This window comes from Falco biarmicus, chromosome 11, assembly GCF_023638135.1.
Source record: "Falco biarmicus isolate bFalBia1 chromosome 11, bFalBia1.pri, whole genome shotgun sequence".
NCBI lineage: Eukaryota > Metazoa > Chordata > Aves > Falconiformes > Falconidae > Falco > Falco biarmicus.
In genome coordinates, this window is record NC_079298.1 from 30,330,479 (window position 1) to 30,357,323 (window position 26,845).

Genomic DNA, 26,845 nt, shown 5'->3' on the forward strand with positions numbered 1-26,845 from the left:
AACTATTTGGAAATAGTTTCTCTTATACCACTATGGGAAATGATTCACAAGGTATCAGTTACTGGGCATGGTCTTTCACAGAACACTTGCACAGCAGAAACCAGGCCAGGAGAAGACGGTCAGTGACATGAACCTCTTTCCTCTCTAATATCTGTGCTTTGAACTGGAGGTAGAGGTGACACGAGCTCTTTGTAATTTCATCCTGTCTTTTTGTATCACACCAGGATCCTTATCAGCAGGGTTTTTTTCAGACAACAGAAGGCATATTACTGTCAGTGGCATTTCCTTTTTAAAACACATTCTGTGCTTTGATCAACACGTAAAGGACAGATGAAGAGTTGGGTGCAGTTTGATTTGATCTAACAAGCCTGGGATATGAGAAAACTGAAAGTATTTTCATAATACGTAGCTCTGGATGCAAGAGTTCAGGGCCAGTGCAGTCTACAAGCATTCTAGATACAGCAGAGGTAATGTATATGGAGGTAACCTTGAAACCAGATTAGAGAGAGACTCATCCAAACAGATTTCATATACTGAAGTCTCCAGACTTAAACTGAACAAAAGAATTAAGTTGCTTTGCACAGTATGTTAGCGACCAGTAGCTAGGAAGAAGTGTGTGCAAAATTCTCAGATTAAGTTTTGAGGAAAGATGCCATCTAAAACTAACTGGGACTTGGATTTGATTTGCTTCCAGTTTACAGCCCTGGTCTGGTTTTGAAAGAGCCCTTAATCTGATCTTTGCAAGTTCTCCTTGTGTTCTGTGTAAATAAACTGTGAATATTCTTAGCCTGTACTCCTGGAGGGCCTATCAAGAGGCATTTACTTACCCTTCCTTCTACAAGTGTGTCTGCTCCTGTCACATGTCCAGCCTCTGGTTTAGCAGGGGAAGCTGGAGATCAAATGCTAAGATGGGCATCCTACAGAGATGCTCAGCTCTGAGGTGGATGGACAGCACACTGAAACAGTTTCAGCACAGCAGAGGTTTTGATCTGTCTTCAAGCAGGGCGGCAGAGAGGCTGGCAGCAACGAGTGTAGACACGAGGAGAACCAAATAACTGGGAGGTCATGACACGCTGAGGGGGTTTTGCCGTTCAGATATGGGTGTGTCGGTGTGGGGGTGAGAAAGAAGAGCTGTGAATGGCTCCTGGGGCCTGTCGGTGTGAGCAGGAGCCGTGCCCACCATCAGCACTTGGAAACTGGCATGAGGCTGTGGGAATCCACTGGAATTCATCCCTGCAGGAAGCTCTCGTCCACATATAGCACTTCCTTCCCTGGCAGCGGCCGTGCGCGGTGCTATGCCCCCATGCCACGAGCCGCAGCCTGCAGGGGCACAGTTGGAGAGGAATTGGGAGTGGTGGGCAGAGAGGGGCCATGCCTTCTCGGGAGATCCTCTCACATCCTGCCTGGTGGGATGTGGGACCCATCTGGCAAACATTTCCACACCTGCTTCACTGTATTGAAGTGGGAAGTTAAAAACCTCACTGAAATGCATGATCCTATGAACAGGATGGGGCATTGCTTAGGCCATCACCTGCCCCAACACAGGATCAACTCTACTAAAACCTTTCTACACAGGAGCTTGCCTAGTGCATTTTTTTGAAATCCTTAGTGGTGAAGAGCCCTTACTCTCCCTAAACAACCTGCTTGAGGACTTAATGGTTCTCACACTTCGAAGATGTCCCTGGATGCCTATCCTGAATTGCCCTTGCTGCAATGTGAGCTGGCAACATTTTGTTTTAATCCCCGTGGGTAAGAAAAATGTATTCCTTTCCTGTTCGTGGCAGCCTTTTATGTGTTTGGAAATGGTTATCATGTGTCCCCGCAGCTCTCTCTTCCCCAGACAAAACACCTGTGGTTCCTGTGGTACTTCTGCGGAGCCAGACCCCAGGCTGTTCCCAACACCCCACCGGAGTCTCTCCATCAGGCCTCACCCTTCCCAAAACATGGTACCCACCTATGTATGTCCCAGAGGGACGTTTGCCTTTTTCACAGCAGCCTGACATTGACCCTTCTGATCTGCCGTGCTCCTGGATCTCTGTCTGTAAAAGGGCTGGCCAGGCAGCATGTTCCCATCCTGTGTTTCCCTGTCTGATTACTCTTACCCAAGTACAGGACTTCACACCTGCCCATGTGGACCCAAACTCTACATTTTACGGCGCCTTTTCCCCTTTTGTCAGAGCATTTTGACTTTGAACCCTGGCCCCCGGAACGCTTGCGGCTCCTCCCAGATGGGTCCCATTTAGCCAAAGACATAAGTAGCATTTTTATTCCTAGAGTTGTTAATAAAAGCTTTAAAGGTGGGGTGGGAGAAGCCAAGGTGGGGGATGTATATTGGGGCATCCTGCTGGGGACCACCGCAGTGTGGTGCCTGCAGGCTGATGGTGAGCAGGCAGAGGGGGTGAGGGTTGGTGGGGCGCGGGGTGGCCGCATCGCTTTTGTCCCCGGGGCTGGGGGGAGAGCGGCGGTGAGGTGCGGTGGGGCCATGTGGCCGCCCTGCCGTGTCGTGCCGTGCCGTGCCGTGCCGCGCCGCCGGCAGGCTGGGCCGGAGCATGTGCAGCTGCGGCAGGCACCTGGCAGGGAGCCGCAGCGCCGGGGATGTGAACCAGGCGGGGAGGAAGGCCCTTGACTCATCAGATAAATCCAGCCCCGCACGGCGAGCGAAGGCGGAGGAGGCGAGGCGGCGGCGCTGCTGGCAGGGGAGGATGGCGGGGGACAGCGAGCAGCGGCTGGAGGAGCAGGGGCAGCCCAGCGGCGGCGAGCCCTTCCTCATCGGGGTCAGCGGCGGCACGGCCAGCGGCAAGGTGCGGGGGGTTGCGCGGCGGCGCTGCGGGGGGAGCCCCGGTGCGGCGAGGCGGCGGGAGGGGGGAAGCGCCCCGGTCTCCTCTCCCTCCTCCCGCCGGGCGCGCGGGCCACATGGCAGCGCGGCGGGTCCGAGCGGCCGCTCCGCCACGTGCGCTGCCCCGGGAGCGGCCCCGGCACCGGGGGGGGGGGTTGGGTTGCTTCTCCGGGGCTGAGCGGGGGCTTATACACCGCGGCCCGGGGAAGGGCGGCTCGGCGGAGAGAGCGGGCCGGCCGAGGCCTCTGCCCGGGCGGCGGCTGCGGGAGCCCCGCGGACACGTGGAGGGGAGGGGGGGTCTGTGCAGGCTTCGCCCCCCCTCTGCCCCCTGGACCCCGCGGCGTAGGGGCGCGGGGGGCTGCCGGGGCACAGCGAGCAGGGTTGGGGGCTGCGGAGGGGGGGGGGATGCAGGTGGCATCCCCCCACCGCCCCCTGCCTTCGGTGCCATTCCCAGCGCTTCCCCCGGGCACCCCGCACTGGCGGTGTCCCCACGGGCTCCTCGCAGCGAGGCAGTGACTTAATTTTTTTTTTCTTTTCTTTTCTTTTTTTTTTTTTTCTTGAATGGTGTCGGTCGTGCATGGGGGTGCCCTTTTTTTGGCCAACTTTGGGCTAGCAGGAGTGAAAATTCTGCGGTAAATGCTGACTCACAGCGGCAGAACGACCTCCCTGCCGCGCCCGGGAGGGGATGGTCCTTGGCAGCGGCAGGTAGGAGCGGGGCGGGGGGCTGCGGGCCGGGGGAGCCGCTCCGGCCCGGCTTAATGCGGGTTTTCTCGGGAGAGCTGCTACACCCACACTGCAGCGCAGGGCAAGCCGGCAACCTTACGGCTTTTTCCCCCTTTATTTTATTTTTTTTTTTAGTTATTTCATACAGTGTTTTTTTCATGTGTTTAACCAACGTATGTTGCTTTCTATCCTAATACAAAAAGACAAATTACTTTTTTTTTTTTATTTATTTAAAAGCAGTAAAACTAGATCCACAGCTAATCAGCCAGGGCAGTACAGACATTCTACCAGCATTTTTAAGAGGCATTTCAGAGAGTGTGAATAGGTTTGGAAGTAGTAATACCTCTGAAATATTTCTTGCTAAGGAAACTGAATGTGGGCTGTCACAGAGCCTTATTTCTCTGGGTGGATTCAGGTTTGGAGGGGGGGGTGCTTTTTCTCTTGAAGGATGGCATAACACAACTGCTGTACCTCAGCCCATAATAACAGTGTTTGGAGAATGTGTCTCAAAGTACCCTATTTATTCTTGGACTGCTGTTGCTACTGCAAGGGGGGAAAATCCAGATATAACAGGGGAGGGATGGTAAGAGAGGATGCAATCTCCTCTCACTGGGAACTGGAGCTGGATTGTTCCTGCAGTACAGCTCCCAGTGACTCAAAGGCACTGGGTTTGTCTTTCTGATGCGTGGGTCTGCCTCTGTAGCTGTCCCAATAACATCGTGTCTGGCGCTGCTGAACTGTTATGTCTCTGAATGCTGTATCTCTGGCCCACAAGGTAAAAGCAGTGATTATGGCACAATATGCCACAGTTGTTCTCAACTTCAAAGTTAAAATACTTAGCAGCAGCCTAGAGGAAAAAAAAATGGGGAAATGGTCCTTTCTAGCTAAGGGAGATGCACTAACTGGCTTTTCCTGTCTCTCAGCTTTGATTTCCCTCTTACAGTGATTTCTGGCTACTTAAAAACCTCTGTGCACTGCTGCCTGTTGAAGGGAATCCAGCAAATCAGTAAAAAGTTTGTGGGAAAAGGCTGCAAGAAATATGCTGGCAAAAAAAAAAAGCTTGCTTGAGGAGAAGTAACAGGCAAAAGGACCCAGGGCTTGTGCACCCAGATGCTCAAATTCACATTTGATGCAGCTGCAAGGCAGGGGTGCCGTGAGGCTGTCCCCCACCTGGCTAGTGAGTGTGCCCTGTGCTGGGAGATGCTGGGTGCCACAGCACACTCAGGGAAAGCAGTGGTGGGGCCGGTGTGGTTTGCCTACCTAAGGGCTTGCCTGCAACTAAAATCCAGCCTAGGGACTGCCATGCTGGTGTGCTGGCTGTGGGCAAAACCAAAATAGTCCTAGAGGGAAAGTGAAGCAGGCATCTTTCCCACTGGGAAAGTGGCAAATCCATCTGACTCCTCTTCACACCAATTGAGGGTTGTTGTTGTAACACACCCCTTTGGCAGCACACCAGCCCGAAGATAACAGAGGGCATTTGCCTTCCAAGTCCCCCCCAGCTCCTTCCACTGCTGCTTTTGAGTCTAAGATGGGGAGAAAGGATCCACAGCCGCCCCACTCCACCCCCATCCCCTCTCGATGTACCAGCACAGTCAGGCTGTGGAAGGAAGGGATCCTGTTTGTAGCTTGCTGCAACTTGTTGTCGCGTGGTGCCCTGGGGAAGCTGGCATCCAAAGCGGCCAGCCTTCCCCGAAGAGCTGGGGGCAGTGTTTGGCTGGTATTTCTTAAAGGCAAATTGGTGAGAACTCAAATTCAAAAGCTGCCTGCTATTCCCTAGTGAGTGAAAGAGGCTTGAGCAACTTCCAGGACTCAAATAGGAGATAGAAACCTGAGTGCTCTCCTGGTTTTGGCTCTTCAAAGAAATCTGGACTGCACTGGGAGCAAAACTGGGGAGCCACAGAGGTCCTGGGCAGGCTGTGATGCTGCAGCCTCTGCAAGAGCAGTGCCAGCTGCACAGTGGCTGTTTTGTGCCGGCTCAGCTGGGACGGGCTTTTCATAAAAGCTTACTGGGAGACAGCATTTCTCCCACTGTCCCATGAAATCCAAGCACTGTGCAGCCTGGCCAAAGCTTGCTGCAGTCTCCTGATGGGGAGGAGATGACATGGCATTAAGACCCCCTCCTGTGCCAAAGCTGGAGAGGACTGCAGTCGCCTCACTTCCTCAGAGGGATTCACAAGGCTGGTTGTAGCATTTTCTTTCATCCTGTATGCTTTCAAGTGCTCTGCTGAAGTTCTTGTTTCCTTCTTACACCCATGGTCTTTGTGCTAACAGCTTCTTCCCTCATGCAAGAGATTCCTGACTACCAAGAACTGCAGCATGCGAGGCAGGCAGCCAGGCTGCGGGCTGGAGGAAAGTTCAGCAGACTGACTACTAAGATGAGCTGGAAGGCGTTGGGATGCTCCCTTAAGCTCTTCATGTGTCCTCCCTTCAGCTTACTTCCTGGGACCTTGCAGCAGCTCTGCTGGCAGTGCTGGGGTGGCTCGCTCCCAGCAGCAGTGGAAGCATCTGGTGCTGGGGTGGTTGCAGGGGTGGGGAGAGCTCTTCAAACTCAGGCTGAAGCATTAATTGCTTGTCCCCATGTGTTGCAAAGCAGGGTGCTGATTGCTACCTTCCTACAGGAGATTGTAAGAAAAGATAGATTTACAAAAGGCTGAACACTTTCGTTGGTTGCCTGTCCCTCAGACTGGTGAGGGCTGAATGTGGGTGCCACTGTGGCCCGGGCGCTGCGTCATTTGAATCTTGAGTTAGCACATAAAGTTGGAAATGTCTGTTTGAACATGCAGCCTGAGAGTTTCCAGAGTGTAGAGTGCCAAAATTGCAGCGTGTTCAGCCCGATGTATTCTTCACTGCTAATCCATTAGGTACTTCTGCTTTAAACACCAAAAACGCTGTCTGAGGCCAAGCTGGCTGCCTAGGAGAGAGCATGGCAGAGCTCAGTCCCCTACCCTAGCAAGGGCTGAGGTCCCCTACAGCAGCCTGGGGGTCACTGCCACTATGTCACCACTTGGATGCCTGGCAGGGAAGCCTGGAGGAGACCCAGCAGTGACCCGGTGAAGAGCCACGGGAGGGGGACTAGCAGGGATTGCAGCAGTCCTGTGTCTGTTCGACACCTGGTGACGTTTGTTCTATGGCTGGCAGGAGCCCTGCATCACACGGTCTGACTTGTTAAATGCTGGTGTCAACGTGTGCTAGAGACTAGTCAAACTTTCTAGTAGAACATCATTCTGTGCCTGATCAGACTGATACACAGGACGTTCTGATGGGTCAGCCCTTTGCTGTTACTGATGGAGTATGTGCAGGTTCATTATGGAGCCTGCTTACCGTAGTCCCGTGGGCTCAGCCAGCTCCAGGCTATGGAGTTTGCAGCAGGGGCTAGAGAATAGCCCGCGTCTAAACCCGGTAGATTGGGAGGGCTTGTGTTAGGGAGTTTGTTTTCCTCCCTGCACGTAATCTGTGTCCAGATCCTCTGTGTTTGTGTGTGCCTGTTTATGCTCCAGCCTAGAACTGCTGATCACATGTGTGGTGTCCCACGGTGAGTGAACAGAAACCTGGCTATCCCAGTCCCAGACTGGTTAGCCTGTGGCTCACAAAGGGCAAGGCAGGAATGGTGAACCTGCCTGGGAAAGCTCTGGGTGGAGGCCCAGGCTTTTGGTACGAGAATAGCAAGTTTCCAGTCCCAGTGCTGCCATACGGATGTACTCCATTAAGACTGGAAAGGATTGTGTGGGTCGTGAACTAGCCCTTTGCAGTCGCAGGCAGACATTTAATGGATGCTCTGGGACCCTTCCCAATTTGGTATCTCTTCTGTGTCACCCCAGTCCACCAAGCACTTCCTAATACTGTGTAATTAACATAACCTTATGAGAAAAGACCAAAATCCTTAACTTGTGTGCTGCAGGAGATAAGCTGGAGAGAAGGGCAGCATTACCGTGGCTCCTGGTTTCAGGGCCCCAATTGCCTAGAAGTTGCCTGCGATGCCTGGAGAGGGAACCATGCTATGGGGGTTATCGGAGAAATGCAAGAAGTCATCCCAGTGGTCCCTGATGTGATCTTAAGGAAAATCCTGTCAGATTCTAAAACTGGACTGTTTTATCCGCAAGCATGTGATGAGGACATGCTAACCAGGCTCCTGCAGATGTAAAGCCATCGACAGCCCCCACCAAGCTCGTTCATGTCCAGATCCTACAGGACGGGTGTTATGGCAGTGGTGCCCCTAGAGATAGCCTCAGAGCTTCTCTCCCTGGTGGGATGTAGCTGCTACAGCCTGTCCTTGCTCCTGGATGTAGTGTTTGTCATGGGCCAAGGCCTTACTCTGATGGGAAGGACTGTCCTCATGGTGAGCAGTGTCTTGGCTCAGGGCAAGCAGCCTGCAGGGTCTGTGCCTCCCTTCCTTCCATGCTGGAGCCCAGCCTGTGCCTCTCCTGGTGGGTCTTGCCTCGGGCACAGCCTTTCTCCCTGTACCCACTCTGAGGGGACTGGCAGCTTCCAGATTTCTTAAGGGCTGGAGTCACTTTATCAGGTGTGAGTCACTTTTGCTGGGTGTTTAGCCTAGAGTCCTTGGGAGGATAGAAAGTCCTCCCTGCTGCTGTATCGGAAGCCCAGTGAGCAGCTTGGTGTAGAAACCCCCCTGCAGTGCCAGGCTCCCTGGGGATGGGACTGCTCTGAGCAAGTGGACTTCTGCATATGCACATGCACAAGGCTTATGGATTCCTCCTAGCCCAGGACAGGCCTTACCAGCCAGGGGCAGGAGCATCCATCCTGCCGCTGCAAGGCTGGGGCATCCACGGTGTCCTGCCTGCTACCTTCACACGGTGTTAGCTGTAACGCTGTCCGTCGGCTTTCTCTCTAATACCCATCTGAAGCTGTAATTCACTGGCTGATCAGAGCTACCCAAGAGGGATTGTGGGATAATCTGCGTAATAATATTGGGGAATTAGTCAACTCCTGAAGAGTATCTGAGCAGCTGCCTATATGCCATGAGTGAATATGACTTAAGTATATAATGTAATTAATATATTTCAAATAAATGCCAGGGGTAGGGCTCTGAACACCCATCTGTTGAGTTTCTTCCCCTGTGTACCACCTCTTGTTTTGCAAAAACACACTGGAGTTCTTCCCCAGGTGCCCTCTGCATCTTCCCTTCCCAGCAGAATAAAGCTGTATTTCTTCCTTAAACACTGGTTATTTGTGTGCTTGGTTCAGAGGAGGAATCCTGCAAGGGGAGCTGCAGCTGCATCTGCTCAGGAATAACATCTCTGAGCTCGCTTCTTGCACTGCGATGTGCAGATACCTCCCTTTCAACCGTCTGTCTGTGGTGTGGGTTGGTTTGCACAGCTTTCCCAGGGAGCAGCTTGAGCACAAAGTCTGGGGGAGTGCAGCTCAGTGGGTTGCAGCCAGTTTGCTCAAACCTGGAGCGTGTGGAAAGTAACAAGCGATGGCAGAGAGGCCGGGGCTCCCTGCCTGTGTGCTTGGAAAGTCCTGTATTGGTTTTGCGTGGCTAACATGGGAAAGGTCTGCTTGGCAACCATGGAGGCTCAGAGGCTGCTGTGTCCTGTCTATATTTAGTCTTAAATGAGTTCTGGAGGAGGGGAAGGCTTTTGCTTGAGAAAGCCACAGCGTGCTCCCGGCAACAGGATGCTGAATTGCCATCAGTGTTTGCTTTGGGTCATGGCAAGGTGTGCACGGGCTACGTAGATCTGGGGAAAGGGCTGAGCGGAAGCAAGGAGCCCTGTCATGCCTCTCATCTTCCTGCAGATGAGGTGTGTCACACAGGGCAGAGCTCAGGATGAGGCTCAAATCCCAGAGTTTCTGTATTGGGATTAATCTATAGTGTCATAATCTTTCTCATCATCCTCTGCTGTCCTGGGTTTCTCGGACGAGAGACAATTGTTGTCATCTTCCCTGGGAGAAGCAGTCAGGAATTGGCAAAGGAAGGATCCAGGTTGTCCCTTCAGGTGCATGCTGAGCGCATGTGTCAGCATCGTGTGTCCCCTGGGTTACTGTGCACCCATGCTGGTTGCACCCTGGCATGGTACTTTTCAGTCATGCTTTGGTCATGGTCTTGCTGAGCGTCATCAGGCCTCCTCAGAGCCTGACTGCTCTCCTTTCCAGGTAGTAGTGGATTTTTTTGCACTTCTGATTGTCAGTCACGTGTACCTGTTACTGTGCTGGTTTGGGAGAAGGGGGTTTTAAGCGGTAGGCATGCGTCATTCATTTGGAGGGGTGCGTCCTGAGGCTGGGGGTTTCTGTTCCCGCTGTGTAGGGGAATTTGTAATCTCTGTGTTTCTGGTTTTTCTTCCTCCTTAACATAGGGTGTTTATCAACCAAGGGGAAAAACTGCCTGTTCAGCTGTAGGAGGTATTCAGACTGGCATCAGGGAATGTCCCTCAAGAACCATTCTTGTTTCCATCACAAATGATTGTGAGGAAAGGAAAAACTTTTTTCACTTAGAGCTTGCCAGGGTTTGCCGCCCCACTAAGGCGAGCTGAATGCAGCCCTCGGGTTGGAGGAACATGCCATGTCTCTCGCTGTTCCTTACACTGCACATATATACACATGTATAACATGAGCAGTGCCCTGGCCCACACTTTCTGTGGAACGAAGGTGACACGAGTGCCTCTTCCCCAGAGGTGACATCCCGGGCAACACGGTATGCTGAACCTGAGCTCGGTCCCGAGGGCAGGATGTCCTTGTGTTCATCTTTCTCCCCCGCTGCCAATAGCTCTCCAAAGTCCACCAGAGAAAAGGGAAGGGTCCGTAGCATTCTGCCTGGATGCTTTTGCAATAGGCAATTACCACCCCAGAGCATCAGATGGTAGATGCAGCCAAGACATGGTCTGATCCTTGTCCTGGGCCCCGTGGGAAAACATGTTTCTGTCTCTAGCTGGTGAGGACCATTTTCTCCTTGTTTTTTTCTCACCGTTGGGTGTCTTGAGTTGTGGGACATGGAACAGGAGGGTGATTTTCAGACCTGACGGGGGACTCTTTTTCTCCACATTCCAGGATCAGTAGACCCGAGATTAGTGTGCATAAGGCAGGAGAAAGACTGGCAGGAACGGTGTGATGCCCTCAAAGGATTTAATTGTCCACCCACATGCTGAGGTCTGAGGGGAGGGTATGAGTGCAACTGGTGTGTTGCTTTCACTGATCCAAAGTAAAGGAGCCCTGCTCCCTCCCCCAGGCTGGGGAGAGTGGTTCTTGGTGCAGATCTGTATGGAGCCTGCTGATCTACAGGCTGGCAATCCATCTGGGTGGCTGTGCTGGATGGTGGTTTATTCCGAACTGCAAAGGGCCTGGGAGGTGTGGTATACTCAGCAGCTGTGGCAAAGGCTGAACCCTGCTGCGCTGCATCTCGCTGCACTGGCAGCACAGGAAGGCAGCAGAGTCCGGGGGGGAGAGCAGGGAGGAGAAGCGGTGCTGAGCACACCCTGTTTTTGCGAAACCTGTGGGATACAGCTGGATAAGCAATAGGGATGATGCAGGCTGGAAAAGGATGAGGGGAGTGGGAAAACAGAGGAAATGAAGGATGGGCTCTGGCTTCATGTCTGCGCGTGCTGAAGGGCGAGTGGCTGGTGCCGACTTGGAGTGCTTTGTTGTGGGTGGCAGCAGCACGCTGCAGGGCAGGGCTGCCGACATTGCTCGGGAAGCACAACGTGCCAGCTATGAGAGGCAGAAGAAGAAGGTGGGATGCTCAGGGAGACCTCATCGCTGTGCCCAAACCCAGACTTGTGCCCAGGGCCACAAGAACTGCTGTTGGGCAGCCCGAGCCGGTTCGCTCTGCAGCAGTGCTGTGTGCGGAGGCTCTCCAGCCAGGCTGGGGCTGACTCACAGCGCAGCGGTCACAGCCAAGTCAGGTCAGCCTGGCCTGGAGGGGAAGAGATGGTCTCTAGGGACAGGAATGCCGTCAAATCTTCCAGCTTCTCAGGCAAACAGTCTTGCCCTCTGCCTGCTGAGGTGACCTCCTCTGCCAGGCATGCGTTCCCCTCCCTGTTCCCTCTTACCGCTGTCTTCAGCGCTGCATCTGGAGGTTGCCAGCCAGGTATGGAGCAGATGCTTGAGCCAGTGGGGAGGTGAGAGCATGGAAGGAGCCACCAGCAGGCTGGGGAGGCAGGCTGGGACAAGCACGCCTCTCTTTGCAAAGCGGAGGACTCGGCAGAGAGTATTTGTGGTGACTGAGGCCAGGAGCAGCTCAGCTGGGCATCTGCAGCAAGCACAATTCGCGTGAGGTGAAGCAGCTAGGTTTGGCACCAGGAGCACCCACTCCCTCCTGGACGGTGGGTGCCGTGGGGCTGATGCACAGGGCTCCCGCAGGCAGCAGAGCATTCTTCTGCCAGCCTGACCTTGGCTCTTGCTGGCCAGGGCAGGCGTGCTGCCTGCCAGTTACTGATGCAGTTAACACTGCTGCGTTGCACGGTGGCCAAGGACTCATATGACTCGGGAGAAGGGACTGAAGCAGGCTTGGGATTTGTCCCCCAAGCTGTGCTCTGACTTGTATCGTGATGGAGGGGTCTGGCGTGGCCCTCAGCTTTACAGCCAGTGCCCGCTGTGGTGCCAGCAGAGTCGATGCTGGCCACCGGCACTCAGCTCGTTCCGTTTGGAGTGCGAGGTGCCGGTCCCTGTGCCAGCAGCGCTCATGGGGATCTTGCACCAGCAGCCGGAGCCACGTGGCTCTTCAGCCAGTGGCTCCGCAGTGCCCTTAGCCTCCCTGTGCCAAGAGGCACCAGGATAGGCTTGTGGCTGCTCCTCCCAGCCCTGGCAGCTGTGGCAGAGATCCCTGATAAAGTCCAAGGGCTCTCCTCCCGGTGCCCTTTCATCCTGGGCTTTGTTTAGGGCATGAAAACAACCTGGGTCTCCCTCTCTGAGTACTCTCTCCCTCCTTACCCGTGCTGTGCTGGGGGTTCTGGGCTGCACCAGCGCTGGAGGAACCGAGGCACTGAGGCTGCCTCCCAGCGGGGATGCTCAGCCCTGGTGCCACATGCAGCTCCGCTCCCTGGGGAGCTGCTGGCCAGCCTGGAGCTGGCTCCAGGGGCCCTGGGGGTGCAGCTGAACCCAGGAGCAACCAACTGGTTTCCTGCTGCCATTTGTGCCCTAAAGAGGAGTTGTGGGCAGGCCATAGGGGCGGGGGAGAGGGAGGCAGGGAGCAAGCTTGGTGCTGCTTTCACATCGAAGGGCTCCACAGTGATGCCTCTGGAGCACTTTTCCCTCAGTGGCTTTGGGCTGTGCCTTTGAGGGGACCACGAACTCTCAGTTGGAGGTCCAGCAAGCAGTGCCCCATGGACCTGGGAATGACTTACCAGGGGACATACTCCCTGTGTGGCTCAGACACCGCTTACCGCTGACTTGTCTCCTTTGCTGTTCCTTTCCCAGTCCTCAGTGTGCTCCAAGATCGTCCAGCTGCTGGGCCAGAACGAGGTGGACTACCGCCAGAAGCAGGTGGTGATCGTGAGCCAAGACAGCTTCTACCGGGTCCTCACCTCAGAACAGAAATCCAAAGCGCTCAAAGGCCAGTTCAATTTTGACCACCCAGGTGAATGGAGAAGGGCACCAGGGCTCTGCCTCGTGCTGGGGGGTGAGGGCTGGAGCAGGACCCCTTGCTCCAGCAGCAAAGAGCCTCGTGTAGACACTGGGACTCTGCGTGCTGCTGGAGTGGGTGGCTTAGTTAAGCTCTTGTGGAGCCAGGTGCATCCCTGCCAGGGTGTCTGGGGGCTGTCTGTGTCCCCTGCAGTACAACCTCTGTCTCTCTTGGGAAGAAACTACCCCTGGGGTGGAGTGTTTGGGATGAGAAAGGGCAGGCTGTGAACCTTCAGACTTATTAAGATGCTCCTCTTCTCTGCAAAAACATCCCCTGGTTTGAAAACCTTTTTGGTGCAGCTGGGTCAGGACCAGGGCAGTCTGGCCTGGCACAGCCCCCTGGAGCCAGCAGCTCCATGTCCCTCCTTCAAGGAGGGAACAGTCTTGCGCAGCTGCTCTGCAAAGCCCTTCACTGAGGGGGCCGTGCCCTGTTACTACAACAGGGGCTTTTTGAACTGTGTCCGCACTTGGTGGGGAAATTCCAGAGCCGCTGTCCCTTCGTCCCTGCAAGGACAATGGCCAGAGGCAGAGAGCACTGAGCAAACAGAGCCCTGTCTGTCTGGCGATTTGAGGCTGAAACACTGCTCCAGTCTCTCCGAGGGCTGGAGCCCTGGAGATGCCTTCCTGAGCCCGCACTGTCAGTGCCACCGTACAAGGGCAGTATTGATCTCTGTGGGCCAGATCCCAGGCTGGTGCAAAGCAGTGAAGCCCTGGGGGCTGCGGGAGAGCTGGGCCTTGCTACACCCATGGGGACGTGCAGGGCTCTCCTCCTAAGTCTGTGCATCTGCCTGTCCCCGGTGCAGGGTGCCAGTGGCTCTGGCAAGGCTACGCTCAGCATCTGGTGGGTGGGAGAGGTTGCAAAGCTGCCTCGGGTAACGTTTCCTCTCTCCTCAGATGCCTTTGACAACGAGCTGATCGTGAAAACACTCAAAGAGATCACGGAAGGGAAAACGGTCCAGATTCCTGTCTATGACTTTGTCTCCCACTCCAGGTCTAACAGCCGCTCCTGCCTTGCTGTGCCTCTGCTAACGCCCTGCAGTGCAGCACGCAGCCCTGCCAGCCCAAACCATTGCCCCACCGCTCCTGCCCACTCTTAGGCGCCTAATGTGCCAACTGAAAGTTTCAGCCCTATCTACTCCAGACCCCTTGGTTAGAGGATCCAGGGCAGATCCAGGCGCAGTCTGAGGGTCTGGAAAGCTGTGCTGCCGTGCAGTGGCATGCAGCATCATACAGGCGTCATGGAGGGGGGTTATGGCCCCCCTTTCTTCCCTCATCCACACTTTGTCTCCCCGTAAACTCTGTTTGCAGCTTTAACAAATTTTCCAGGCTCAAACAGCCCAGCACTGCCAGGAAAGGAAGAGAATGATAGTTCTTGTTCCTGTAACTCTTCCCTTGCATGTGTTCAGCTTGTTTTTGCATGCCTGTGTTGGTCGTGGATGGCGTGACCCTGCTGCATTTCCCACACAAGCGCTGTGGTGTCAGGGGAGCACTGCCTGGTTCCCAGGGGGGCAGAGCTGGCCCTTGCAGGTTCCCGTGGGTCAAGCCCCATGCATAGGCTTTCTGGGCTTTCTGGTTTGGCACATAGCACTTGCAAGCAGCGGCTGACCAAGGTGGGGGGAGAAGGGCTGGTCTGCTTCCTGCTCTGCCGTTTGTCCTTCTAGGAAGTGTACGTATGCCTTGGATTCCCTTCACCGCGGTGGGGTAGGTCTGCCCTCTCCTTGGTTGTTCCCCTGGTGCAGCAGCGATGTCCCAGGGTTGGAGCAGTGCCTAGGAGCACTGCTGCTTCCCCCCACCTCTCTTGGCTTGTTTCTTTCCCCCCCAGCATATTTTGACTCTCCTTCCTTCCACTAGGAAAGAGGAGACGGTGACAGTCTACCCTGCTGACGTGGTGCTCTTCGAAGGCATCCTGGCCTTCTACAGCCAGGAGGTGCGGGATCTCTTTCGCATGAAGCTCTTTGTGGACACGGATGCAGACACCCGGCTGTCCCGCAGAGGTGAGGCCCGGACATGGCTTCTGCAGCAGGGGCAGAACTGTCACTTAACTGATCTGAGCAGCTGGTTGCAAAGGCAGGTGATGGTGACCAGAGCAGAACTGGAATTGGCACAAAGCTGTGCTACTTCTAGCAAAGAGCCAGGGACCTTTTCCTCCCCAGCGGAGAATGTTGCATAGGGCAGCTTATGGCAGTGGAAAACACCTTGCTTCATGTCTGTTAGGATCCAGTGGGGTTTTTGCTGTCTGGTCTGGAATTCCTTCTTCAATGCATGTAGCGGTGTGACTACTGAGCGCGCTGTGTCCTCACATGGCCCTGTGGCACCAGTCCTGTGCCATCGGCTGAATGGCAGCTACTGCTGGTCAGCAGGTACCAGCAGGGAAGTGTGCAACGGGTGAGGCAAAACATGTCGATAGTTCAATCAGAAGGTGGTGCCTGATAGATCTGCTCAGGACCTGGGGTAGAGATATGATTTGAGGATGGCATTTGGATGTGAGGGTGTCCATCATGGATGATGCACATAAAGAGTCTGGTTGTGTATCTTGGTCTGTGCAAGCACAGCCAGTGCAGTGTGGAGCATCTTTGTGGAACTTGGCACTGGGGTGATGGCTTTAGGGGCCAAGAGCCCTAGAAACCAGAGCATCCCTCTCTAGGACTCCCCTTGTCCAGCTGGCTTGTCTGTGGGTTGCCAGCTGACCTAGGAGGGACTCCAGCTCTCTAGGGTCTGCATGGCTTAAGGTGATGTTCATTTAAAAGCAGCCTTTAGTCAGTGGGGTCATTGATGTAGCACATCTGGGGACTCTTGGGGCAGAATTCAGTTCTGTCTGAACTGTCCCTACCCCTGCCTGGCTCCGACAGGCTCCGCAGGGTGTCCGCAGAAGATGACTTAGAGGAGAGGTCCCATCCAAACCTCTGCTTTGATGAGCCTGTCTCAGTGCGTCAGCCTGGGACTGCTTGTGTGCATGGGACTGTTTCACTCCATGAAGGAACTGGTCTTGCCTGCCCTCCTGCTGTCAGACAGATACACAGCCTCCTTGGCTGTTGGGATGTCATCAGTGCTGATTAAAAGCTCCTTTTTACGCATACTTCTTGACCCTGCCCACTGTTCTTGCATGACTCATCCAGGGAGATGACAGCACAGTCATTGCAGGGAAACATATTAGCAAATCACAGTTATGCATTTGCAAGATCCCACAATGTGAACCTTATCCCTTAAGCAGACTGTGCTGTGCAGGAGCTTGGGTTCACACCCAGCCACGGGGTAGCACACTGTGGTGGTTTAACCCCCGCCAGCAGCTCAGCCCCACGCAGCCGCTCGCTCATGCCCCCGCAATGGGATGGGGAAGAGGATCGGAAGGAAAAAAGTGAGAAAACTCATGTGTTGAGACAAGGACAGTTTAGCAGGTACAGCGAAAGCTGTGTGCACAAGCAAAGCAAACCCAGGAGTTCACTCACCGCTGCCCATGGCAGGCAGGGGCTCAGCCACCCCCAGGGGAGCAGGGCTCCAGCACGTGGGACAGGGACATGGGCAGGCAGACAGCATCGCTCCGAGCATCCCCCTTCCTCCTCCTTCCCCCAGCTTTATATGCTGAGCATGACGCCATACGGCATGGGCCATCCCTTTGGCAGTGGGGGTCAGCTTCCCGGCTGTGCCCCCCCCCCCCGCCAGCCCGCTTGCTGGTGGGTGGAATGGGAGGCAGAAAAGGCCTTGGCGCTGTGTAAGCATTGTTCAGCAGTAACGAAAACATCCCAGTGTTATCAACACTGTTCTCAGCACAAATCCAAAACATAGCCATATTAGCTACTGTGAAGAAAATCAACTTTATCCCAGCCAACACCAGCACATTCTCCACCCCTTATTCCACACCATTTACATCACGCTCAGGTCCCACATATCCAATACATCCTCATTAACCACCACCCCGTTCCCATCCTTTGATATCATACGCTGGTATCATTCTGCTAGTTTATGGACCATCCCTGTATAATGTCTGTAATCTGTCCACTGAGTTCATTCGGCCTGTGACTTTGGGCTCCATCTGTTATGGTGGTGACTCGGGACAGGAGAGGTGGTGTGGTGTGTGGAGTTACTGGGCACCAAAGCCAGCTCAGGCCGGGTAACTGCTGCACTCGCACTGCTTCTTGTAAGGCTCATCCTCCACTGGTTTGGGTGGTTCCTGCTATAGCACTTCCTATAACATGCAACTCAAATCCCAGGTTACAACAATTTTAAGGTATTTCTATTACAATCTCCACCCCTGGTCCCTTTGGACCAGACCGTAGGGCTTAACGTCACAATGAAACCCTCCCCTTGCCCCTAGCCTGGCTAGCAACAAGGGGTTCCTGTCATAGTCATTCCCATAACGTGCAACTCAAATTACAACATTTTTGGCAGTGCCCTGTATCAATTGTCTGAAGGCAAGGTGTTGCCTTGTGCATTTGCCGTGCCACGTGACCGTGCGTGCATCGCAATCCTACTGCGAGCGTGTGGTTCCGTCGCTTTAGACTTGGTGCAGAAGTGTTGAGCTCAGCGCTGGAGAACTGGCTGAGATCCCATTGACTGAGAACCAAGACCATCCAGCTGCCAACCACAATACAGATGTGAACCCTGTTGTGCTCCAGCTGTTGGATGGAGTTCTGAGCCACATGGGCCCAGGCCATTCTTGGGGTGTTTCTCCCACCCGCCATCAATCGCTACAACCTTGCAAAGGGGCAGCTAGGCTGGTTGAGGTGCTGGTGTCTCCCAGTTAGGGCAAATCATCGGTCTCCTGGTAGGGGACCGACCATTTGGCAGTCTCCTGACCTGCTGGCGGCGGTTGGTAGGACACTGCGGCAGCAAACCTGTTTACTATATGTCTGCCTGGTGTTTCTGCAAATGGAGAGCCTGTGTGGGGTGCTGAAGATATCATCACGTCCCTGGAACGTAGCTGGAGGCAGCTTGTAGCAAAAGTCAGGATCTTGCACTGGGATGTGGCCCCGAGTCATCTTGCTCTGCCAAAAGTCCTGAAGAGCTGCAGCAAGGGGCTTTTCAGCTGGGTGGCAGCAGGAGATGGGGTGCCTGGAAGTGTGACTGACAGCTCAGTCAGCAGTGTGGGGGTTCAGTGCGTGCAGCTTGTGCTGTCCCCATCTCGGCACCTCTCCCAAGAAAAACGCTGCTACCCAAGCGCGAGGGGCAAGGTCTGTCAGGTGCCTTAGCCTGATCCATGCAGAGCTGACTCAGGCTGAAGTCCCTCACTGCTGTGTCCTTGGCCAGCTTCCATAAAACAAAGCTAAAGCCAGGTGTCACGTGCATGCTTTGGGCCTGATCGGAGTGATGTCTGCGTGCTGGCTCTGGAAAGGTGACGACCTGTCCTTGGGACATTTGCCTGCCCTGGAAGTAGAGGATGGTATTTCCAGATAGGGTGCGTGGTCTTGGCTGCGCTTGCTGGGACCCGTTGCTTTAGGGCTGGGCACAAGACAGCAGGTGCTTGACTTATGTGTGGGGGGCGGTTGCGCTGCTGTGGTCTGCCCTGGGAGCGGGCAGGGGAGATATTTGTCCTGCCAGGACCAGCCTCTGCAGCCTGGGCACTCGCCCTGTGCAGCCTGCACGCCTCCCGCACGCCGTCCTGGGCCGGGTGTGTTGTAAATACGCCCTCGCTGTGCTCCTTCCCTGCCCCAGAGCAGCCAACAAACAGGGTGTGGGACCTGGGAAACAAAAGTGTCTCTGTTTTATTTTCCTCGCCTGTTTTTCTGTATTGTTTGAGCTGGGGCTTGCTCCCATTCTCTGGAGAAGGCAAGGAGCTGGCTAGAGCAGCCTGGGCTGGGCTGAGCTGTTCGTGGAGCAGGCAGGGAGCTGGCACGCATCCTGCTGTCAGCCCTTGCTTCCCCCCATCACCTCCCCTGCGCCGGGCTGTGAAAAGGCACGCTGCAAAGCTGCTGGCCGCGGGCAAACGCAGCCGTGGGGACGGTGCCAAACCAGCACTGGGAGAACAGCACTGTCCTGGCCCGGCAAACACACGGGCAGCGGCTGCCGAGCAGGTCACGCAGGCTGGCAGTGCCATGGCTTGGCTCTCCTTGGCATGTGGAGCAGGCTCACGGAGCCGAGTGCCAGGCGCTAGCAGGCTGGGGAGAAGCCAGCCAGCCCCTTGGGGAGAGCCAAGAGCTGTCTGTTCGGCCACAGGGCTGTTCTGGCTCTTACCCGTGGATTGAATTCCTGCTGAACTGAGGCACTCATCCACGCTGAAGTGGCATCAGACCGGAGATGGCAGTGGCCCAAATACCTCATGCAAACAAGGCGTAAGGCCCGAACGGCAGAACAAGCAGGAGGCCGGCTTGTTCTCCTGCCTCCTGGCTTCCTCCGGAGCTGATCTCCTCCAAGCGCCCTCTCAGCCTCTGGCTGTGGGATCCTGCTTTGCCTTCCCACCCCGCTCAGCTGGGGACAGCACAAGGAGCCTGGCAGGGCTGGGTAGGTGGGTGAGTTTTACTCTCCTCACCGCTGCAGACCTGAGTTAACCTGTGTCGGGATGGTGTGCGTAGGTGACCCCCACTGTTTTTCTATTCTTTGCGCACTTCAGCTCTCGGATGACTGGGAGAATGCCCCATCCTTAGGCCAAGGGCAGGGCAGAGTGACAGAAGGGATGTGAGGGCTGAGGCTGGGAACAGTCAGGACCAGGGTGGCACTGGTTACAGCTGGAATGTGCTTGCAGAGCTGAGAAGAGAGGGAGGCCAAGAAAAGCCTTGGGTCAGGTCAGCCAGCCCTTGGCTCCCAGGAAAGCTTGGAAGTGGGTTATAAGCAGGTACCTGGGCTGGGGTGTGCTGGGACACATGTGGGCAGCAGCTTCCAGGAACTCAGACCTTGGGCAAAATACCCGGGTGGCTGGCCAGAGGCTGTACTGAAGGGAAGGGAGGTGGAGCAATTCATGTCTCAGCTCGTGACTGTGCCTTGCATCTTCCCTACAGTGCTACGAGACATCAGTGAGCGAGGCAGGGACCTCGAGCAGATCTTATCTCAGTACATCACCTTCGTCAAGCCTGCCTTTGAGGAGTTCTGTTTGCCAGTAAGTAAGGGGAGCAACACTCACAGGAATCTGCTAAAAATGCCTCACACCCTGCCCAGCTCCTCAGGCAGGAGCATTTTGTGCCCCAGAGCTCAGGTCAGCCTGCCTCACCGTGCTTCCTCACTGCAGGCATTGGCAAAAACGGGGGTGCCAATGCTGGCTGAGATGGGGACTATTTATACAGCCACTGCTTTCCTGGTGAGATAACCCCCAGCTATAGGAAGGCTGACATGGCAAGAGAAACCCCTCTCTGTACAGGGGCTGACAAACCAACACCAGCAGCTCAGCAGATGCCAGCCCAGGAGGGATCTGGCCGGGGAAGGGGAGATCCCTCTCCCCAGGCAGCATCCGCTGTGTTTGCCTCCACATTTGGGCTGTCCTGCCTGCCCTTCTCACCCTGCAGCGCTGCTGGCTTCTTGCTGGCTGGATGCTTGGGAGAGCGGGGGAGCTTCTTCCTTCACTCCGTCCTGAGGGATGTGGCCTTGCAGGTGGCATTTTGTGGCTGGTGAGAGGCCAGGGTGCAGAGCAGACAGACCTTGCTGGGGGCCAGGGTTGCAAGGGCTGTCTGGATAAAGGAAGCTGCTTTGGGAGCTGATAACGGAGGCAGGGCTCCCTGGCAGATGGGGACTGCGTGTGTGGCAGACCACAGCAGTCCTGCAGAACTTGCAGGTGCAATAGCACATTTGCACACCCCTCCTGGCTTTTGTGGAGAGGAGCCGGTGCCTTGTTTCTCAGGGTTTTTAAAGTAGATGTACTAGTAACATGAGGAATTTCTTCTTATTCTGGAGGAACTGAGCCAGCAGGTCCTGCAACCTGGGAACTGCTGGCCAGCACTACAGGCAGGAATTGAACCCATGCCTCCAGGCTCAGGAGCAGCTCTGTGCCTATGTGGCCAGCTCTGCCCTTTCCCATGAGAGGGGCTGATTCTTTCTGTCCAAGAACTTTTCCTGGCTCCTGGGCAGCACCCTTTCCTCTGTTTCACTCAGCTGTGGCTGTGGGGACCAAGGTCCAATTTCAGTGTAATCCCAGAAAGGCTTTTCCTGAGAGGCAGGTCCAGCATGGTGGCTCCCCTCCTTGCAAGTGCCCAGAGCAAGGTAAATCCTCTGCTTTGCAAGGCAGGAGATGCTGCATCAGTGTCTTCTGTTGAAGGGTCTGTAGGAGGACAAAATGTGAAACAAGGAGGGTAGTACACAACTGCTTTGACCATACCCAGCAGCTTTGCAGGGGTCTGCTCCCATTTCCAACCTGGTGGTGCGCTCAGCTGCAGAGCAATTGCATGCGGATGTCGAGCAGGCTTAGCACCCACTGTTGCTGTTACTCGACTCCTAAACCAGCTCTGGGCCAGGTGGTCCAGCACTGAAATGGTCTAGCATGTCCTGGTGATTTTTGATATGGCTGGAAACACCTGGGGATGTCAGATGACACCCTTTGCCCATCGGGCTGCCTTGTTTACTGGTGGTAGAGCTTGGCTGTCAGGAAGCTGATCAGCTGTAAAAGCTGACGCAAATAGGAGAGGAAACAGACTGGCACCTGCAAATGAAAATAGGTCAGGACTGGTGTCCTGAATCAGATCTTTTTTGCAAGTGATGCTGATAGAAAATTCTCCCCACAGCCGAAGCAGGTCACGTGGCTGTGCCCCACATGTCCACACAGGACATGCCAGCTCTTGCTCTTGTACCAAGTTTGGCTGGATTCAGTGGGGAGGTTGTTCCCAAAAGCATCAGCTGCTGGAATCTTGCAATCATGAGGGTTTTGAATTTTGGGTTTTGTTAGGGTGCCTCTTAATGGAAATCTGCATGAGCTTGTGGAAATGGAGTCAAGGCACAAAGCATGGCCCTTGAAATACAGAGCAGAAGACAAGTAAGAGCATCCAAAATGTATTATCAGCAATGGTGTACCTCCCAGTGGGTTTGGGTTTGGTAAGGAGCAGGGGAGGACCTGCTCTGGGAAGCAAGGACAGTGCCCCAGCCTGGTGGCTCTCCACTTGCCCTGTAACGCAGTATTCTCTCTCCTCCCAGACCAAGAAGTATGCTGACGTGATCATTCCCCGAGGAGCAGATAATGAAGGTGAGTGAACCCAGACCATGTTGTTACGCCCTGGCAACTGGCTTTGGGTTGTTGCTGTTGCAGCGGAGTTAGGTAGGACGTAGCAGGACCTGCCACAGAGAGAGTGCTGTTACCACACATGCGCTGAGATCCCCTTGGCTCCTGCCTGGAGCATTAGTGACTGGGAGTTCGTGCTCCTCTGATCAAGCCTGGAAGCCGGCCTATGTGCAGTGCCTCCAGGCAAACTCCTGGTTCATCCCACACAAAGGGAAATGTGCTTCTCCAAGGCTAGAGGTGTGACTGGGACAGCCAGGTCTCCACCTGGCTGGAATCAGCCTGACCATACTGGCTTGAGCACCAGGCTCAGCTGGGGCAGGAGGGATGAAGTCCCAGTGGGACAGCTCCTCCCCACAGGGTTGCAGCTCCCCACCGTGTGATGGCGGGGGGGAGGGGGTGGTGGTGGATAGGAGCAGGGGAGACAGCAGGGCCATCATCTCTGGCTTGGCTCTGCTTTATTTGCAGTAATCCTAATGCAAGCTCTCCTCCGTGTCTTTCCCTCCCTTTTGCTCATAGTGGCCATAAACCTGATTGTGCAGCACATCCAGGACATTCTTAACGGAGGACTCAGCAAACGCCAGAGCAACGGCTACCTGAACGGCTACACTCCTCCCCGCCAGCGGCAGCCCTCAGAGTCCAGCAGCCGGCCTCACTGACCCCAAGCAGCAGGTGTGAGGCTGGGGGCGGAGGGCACTCAGGCCCCAGCACCGCCCCCCTGTACATACTGTCCGTTCATTCCCCCCTTATCTATTTAAGAAACCAGACGGAGATGAATGCCTTTAATTTTGTATGTTGAAAATGCCGAATGAGAAGCAGCCGGCTGCTCGGGAGCCTGGACCGCCCACAGCTCCTGGCCTTGCTCAATAACTCCTCCAGCACAGAACCGGCTATAAATCTCTATAAATATAGAATTGCTCTATTTTTGTGTAAATGCAGAATAATGTAAAATTACTTGCCATAAGGTATTTGCCAGGCTCAGTGTTGCTGGGAGGGGGCTGGGAAGAGGGTCCCAGGAGGTGTCAGGATCTTCAGCTCAAAGGCGGTAAGGAAGGAAGAGGTTCAGCAGCTGCTTTGGTATCGCAGTGGCCTCCATCCCGGGGAAGGGACAGGCTGCGGTGGAGGTGGCGACTTGAATGTGGCATGGATTTTGTGACTGGGCTGGGGTTGCCGCCTCCTGCCATTGCTGTTCAGGTCCGAGCAGCCTGGTTTTGACTGGCAGGCACCACACGACACCACTGGGAGCTGAGATAATGATGTGTAATACCCCCCTGACTGTCTCTGCACTTCCAGGTCTCAGTCCCTCAACCAGCATCCCTTTCGGTGTGTGCTGCCCCTTCCCACCACAGGTGTGAATCTGCTGTCACACCCTCCAGCAAGGACCTGGTGGGTGATGCTGGGTATGTGATCATATAAATGTGGCAGCTCGCATCTTTAGCAGTCTCACTGCCCAGCTTGGGTGAGGAGGTGCATGGATATCTTTGGAGCTCAGTGGCCACGTGTGTGGTGGGACTCCAAGCTGAGAGCCCTGGGTCAACCCTAAGCCTGGCAATTGGCTTGCAGAATGTCAGAGGTGTGCCTGTCATTCCTCATTTGGAACAGTTTTGCTCTTGGAGGGGTGATTTTGGGTCTGTAAGGTATGGTTAATGGAGAACCAGTCTCTTCTGAAAGAAAGGGGCAATAGATGAAAGGCAGCTGCTGAGCAGCCTGTCTGAGGAGGGGGGCAGCATGTGTAGCAGTTCCTGGGCTGCCTAGCATCCCCATATCGGACATCCACAGGTCCCAGCTGTGAGTAGCATGAAACTGGAAGCCCAGGAGTCCTCTGCCCTGCTTTTTCAGAGCATGATCTTGCCTGGCTGGTGTCCTGCTGTCCCTGCAGTATGTCGCCCCCAGAGTGTGCCCTCCCTTGGCCAGGGGGTGAGAATTAGTCTTCCCTAACCTAGAAGTGCTGCCAACACCCACATTCCAGGAGAGCCTGGTGGGGTTGTACTGCAGGTCTGGGGATGCCTGGAGAGCAAGGTGGGGCAGCTGGGCTGGGGCAGGGGCTTGGTGGGAGCCAGGGAAGGGGATGTGGTGGGATGGTAGGCAGGAAAGATCCTTTAGCCCATGCTGCTGGGACTGCCTCACCCCACTGAAAACAAAGTTTCACAGGCATCCCACAAAGCCTGGAGCACGGACTGTTAGCCTTGCACTCTGATGATTTTCAGTCTTTCCAGAGCATTGGTTTTGCTCTGCATGGTTAAAAGCTTATAAACCATAGACACACAACACAGCCTTGTGTGAGCCGAGAAAAGCTTTGATTTTTAACAAAGAGAACAAGAAAGGAAGCACTGCCTCCAATAAGTGCTGCTGGGGGAAATTAATTCCCTCTTGATCTGTGATGGGGGCACATGGCAACCCTTTATCCCCCTCCTTGTCTGCAGACACTCCCTGAGGCATGTCGGCGTTGCCATAATCAAAGGGCTGGCACTGGCTAATTCTAGGTACAGCCACAGGTAAGAGGAACTAAAGACCTGCAAAACTGGTGAGGCTTCTCAGGGCTTAAGCAGCCAAGACAGCTCTCAAGATTAAATACTGGCCTCCTCTGCCCTGTAAATAAAGACAGAACAAATGGATGCTGGTGTTACTTGTCTCCTGTTTGGTGCATGTTGCTGGCTGTGGTCCCAGTGAGGAAGCAGACTTGGCCAACATTGTCTTAGTTCTGCAAATCAAAGCCAGACCTGAAGCAAAGCTCCAGGCACAAACTGCTTTAGTGAAGAAGGAGGTGCTGAAGGCAGTGGCTCCGGCTTTTGGCTGGTGAGCTAGGTCTCAGCAAGTCCTGGTGCACACGTGGCTTGGGGTGCTTTTGTGAAACACCTCTGTGCTCTCAGGACAGCAGAGAGATGGACAAGTTCAGCCCTTCCCAGTAAATCTCTTGAACAGCCATCAGTCAAGTGAACTTCATCAGAAGACCTTACAGCCACGGTGGCATTAGCACTAGTGGGGTATCGGGCAAGGGTGAGGCTGCTTTTAGCAAAGGGGTAAATCACGTTATGTCAGTGTGGGTTCACAAAGGGGAAGTCATGCTTAAAGACTCTGATAACCCTCTATGATGAAATGATTGGATTGGTAGATGAGGGAAGAGCAGTGCTTATTGTCTACCTTGACTTCTGTCGGGCTTTTGATACGGTCTCCCCTAAAATCCTCATAGCAAAGCTGTTGTGTATGGGCTGGATGAGCGGACAGTGAGATAGATTGAAAACTAGCTGAATGGCTGGGCCAGGAGCATGGTGATCAGTAGTATGAAATCTGGTTGAAGACCAGTAAATAGTGGTGTAGCCCAGGGGTCAATGCTAGGTCCAAATCTCTTCAACATCTTCATTAAAGATCTGGACGATGGGCCAGAGTGTACACTCAGGGAGTCTGCTGATGACACAAAATTGTGAGCAGTAGCTGGGACACCAGAGGGTCCTTGCTGCCATCCAGAGGGACCTTGACAGGCTGGAGGAAAGGGCTGACAGAAACCTTTTGATGTTCAACAAAGGGAAAGGCAAGGTCCTGTGCTTGGGGAAGAACGCTGCCATGCACCAATACGTGTTGGGGGCCACCCATCTGGAAAGCAGCTTTGCAGAAAAGGCCTTGAGGGTCCTGGTTAACCATGACCCAGCAATGTGCCCTTGCAGCAAAGAGAGCTACAGGAATCCTGGACTACATTAGGGGGAGAGTTGCCAGCATGCCGAGGTCGGTGATCCATCCCTTCTGCTCAGGTGAGGTCACACTTGAATACTGTGTCCAGTTCTGGGTTCCCCAGTAAAACACAGAGATGGAGCTACTGGTGGATGTGCAGTAAAAGGTCATGAAGATAACGAAGGGAATGGAGTATCTCTCCTATGAGGAAAGGCTGAGACAGCTGTGACTGCTCAAATTGGAGAAGACAAGGCTAAGGGGGATCTTCTTAAGGCATATAAATGCAAAAAGGGAAGGTGAAAAGAGAACAGAACCAGTTCTGTTCAGCGGATGCTCTCCCCTTCTCGTCCTGTTCTCGTGCCTTCCTCTTGTAGTACTGGTGCCGGAGCTCTTTCAGGCAGAGGCGGTAAACAGTCCTCAGGAGCCTGAGCAGGCAGGTGTTTTGGGCGTCCAGCCGGCAGAGCAGTTTGTGTCTGGAGAAGGTGCCCTTTTCCCGGCTGCCTGTCCGCACGGAAGATGAGGCCGTCCATCCCCTTCCCTGGGAAGGACAGGGCCGGGAGCACGACGAGACAGACGGGGACTTGGGGGGCCAAGAAGTGTCCTGCTGGACTTGGCTTCCTCCAGAAGAGCTCGCGCCTTGCCAGTCTGCTCTGGGCAGCACGCTGGGCTGAGGAAAGCTCTGGCAGGCCCTGTGTCATGCTGGGGGCTGGGGAGGGTTTCAGCCCTGCGGCCTGGTGTGTCCCTGGGGAAGAGGCAGAGGACCTGTCGGGGCCTTGCTGAGGCTTTCTTGCCCGTGCTGGGGTTTGTTTTCTCATTGCAAGCCTTCTGGGCCAAGGCTGTTGCGGTTCCCTGCTCCCCAAAACCCAATCCCTTCCTGCGCGACTGGTCTCGATCGCTCACCTGTTCCCGGCGTCTCCTGTTAC

General features: G+C 54.7%; 1 protein-coding gene across 1 annotated transcript; it reads left to right on the forward strand.

Annotated features, from left to right (window-relative positions):
• The first annotated feature begins 2,511 nt into the window (after positions 1 to 2,511).
• UCK2 (uridine-cytidine kinase 2) lies at positions 2,512 to 24,871 on the forward strand. The gene is made up of 7 exons (XM_056356188.1): positions 2,512 to 2,801; positions 12,926 to 13,085; positions 14,024 to 14,120; positions 14,981 to 15,123; positions 20,059 to 20,156; positions 22,175 to 22,223; positions 22,776 to 24,871. Exons 1-7 carry the CDS (start codon positions 2,550 to 2,552, stop codon positions 22,913 to 22,915), a joined length of 939 nt encoding a protein of 312 aa, XP_056212163.1. The 5' UTR covers positions 2,512 to 2,549; the 3' UTR covers positions 22,916 to 24,871.
• Positions 24,872 to 26,845: the final 1,974 nt, after the last annotated feature.

Bases quoted from the DNA above. Each gene is read 5' to 3' on its own strand.
- UCK2 (XM_056356188.1), top strand. From the start codon at position 2,550: ATGTGCAGCTGCGGCAGGCACCTGGCAGGGAGCCGCAGCGCCGGGGAT. The intron at 15,124-20,058 runs GTGAGGCCCGGA...TCTTCCCTACAG, and splicing joins CACCCGGCTGTCCCGCAGAG to TGCTACGAGACATCAGTGAG. The intron at 22,224-22,775 runs GTGAGTGAACCC...TTTTGCTCATAG, and splicing joins CCGAGGAGCAGATAATGAAG to TGGCCATAAACCTGATTGTG.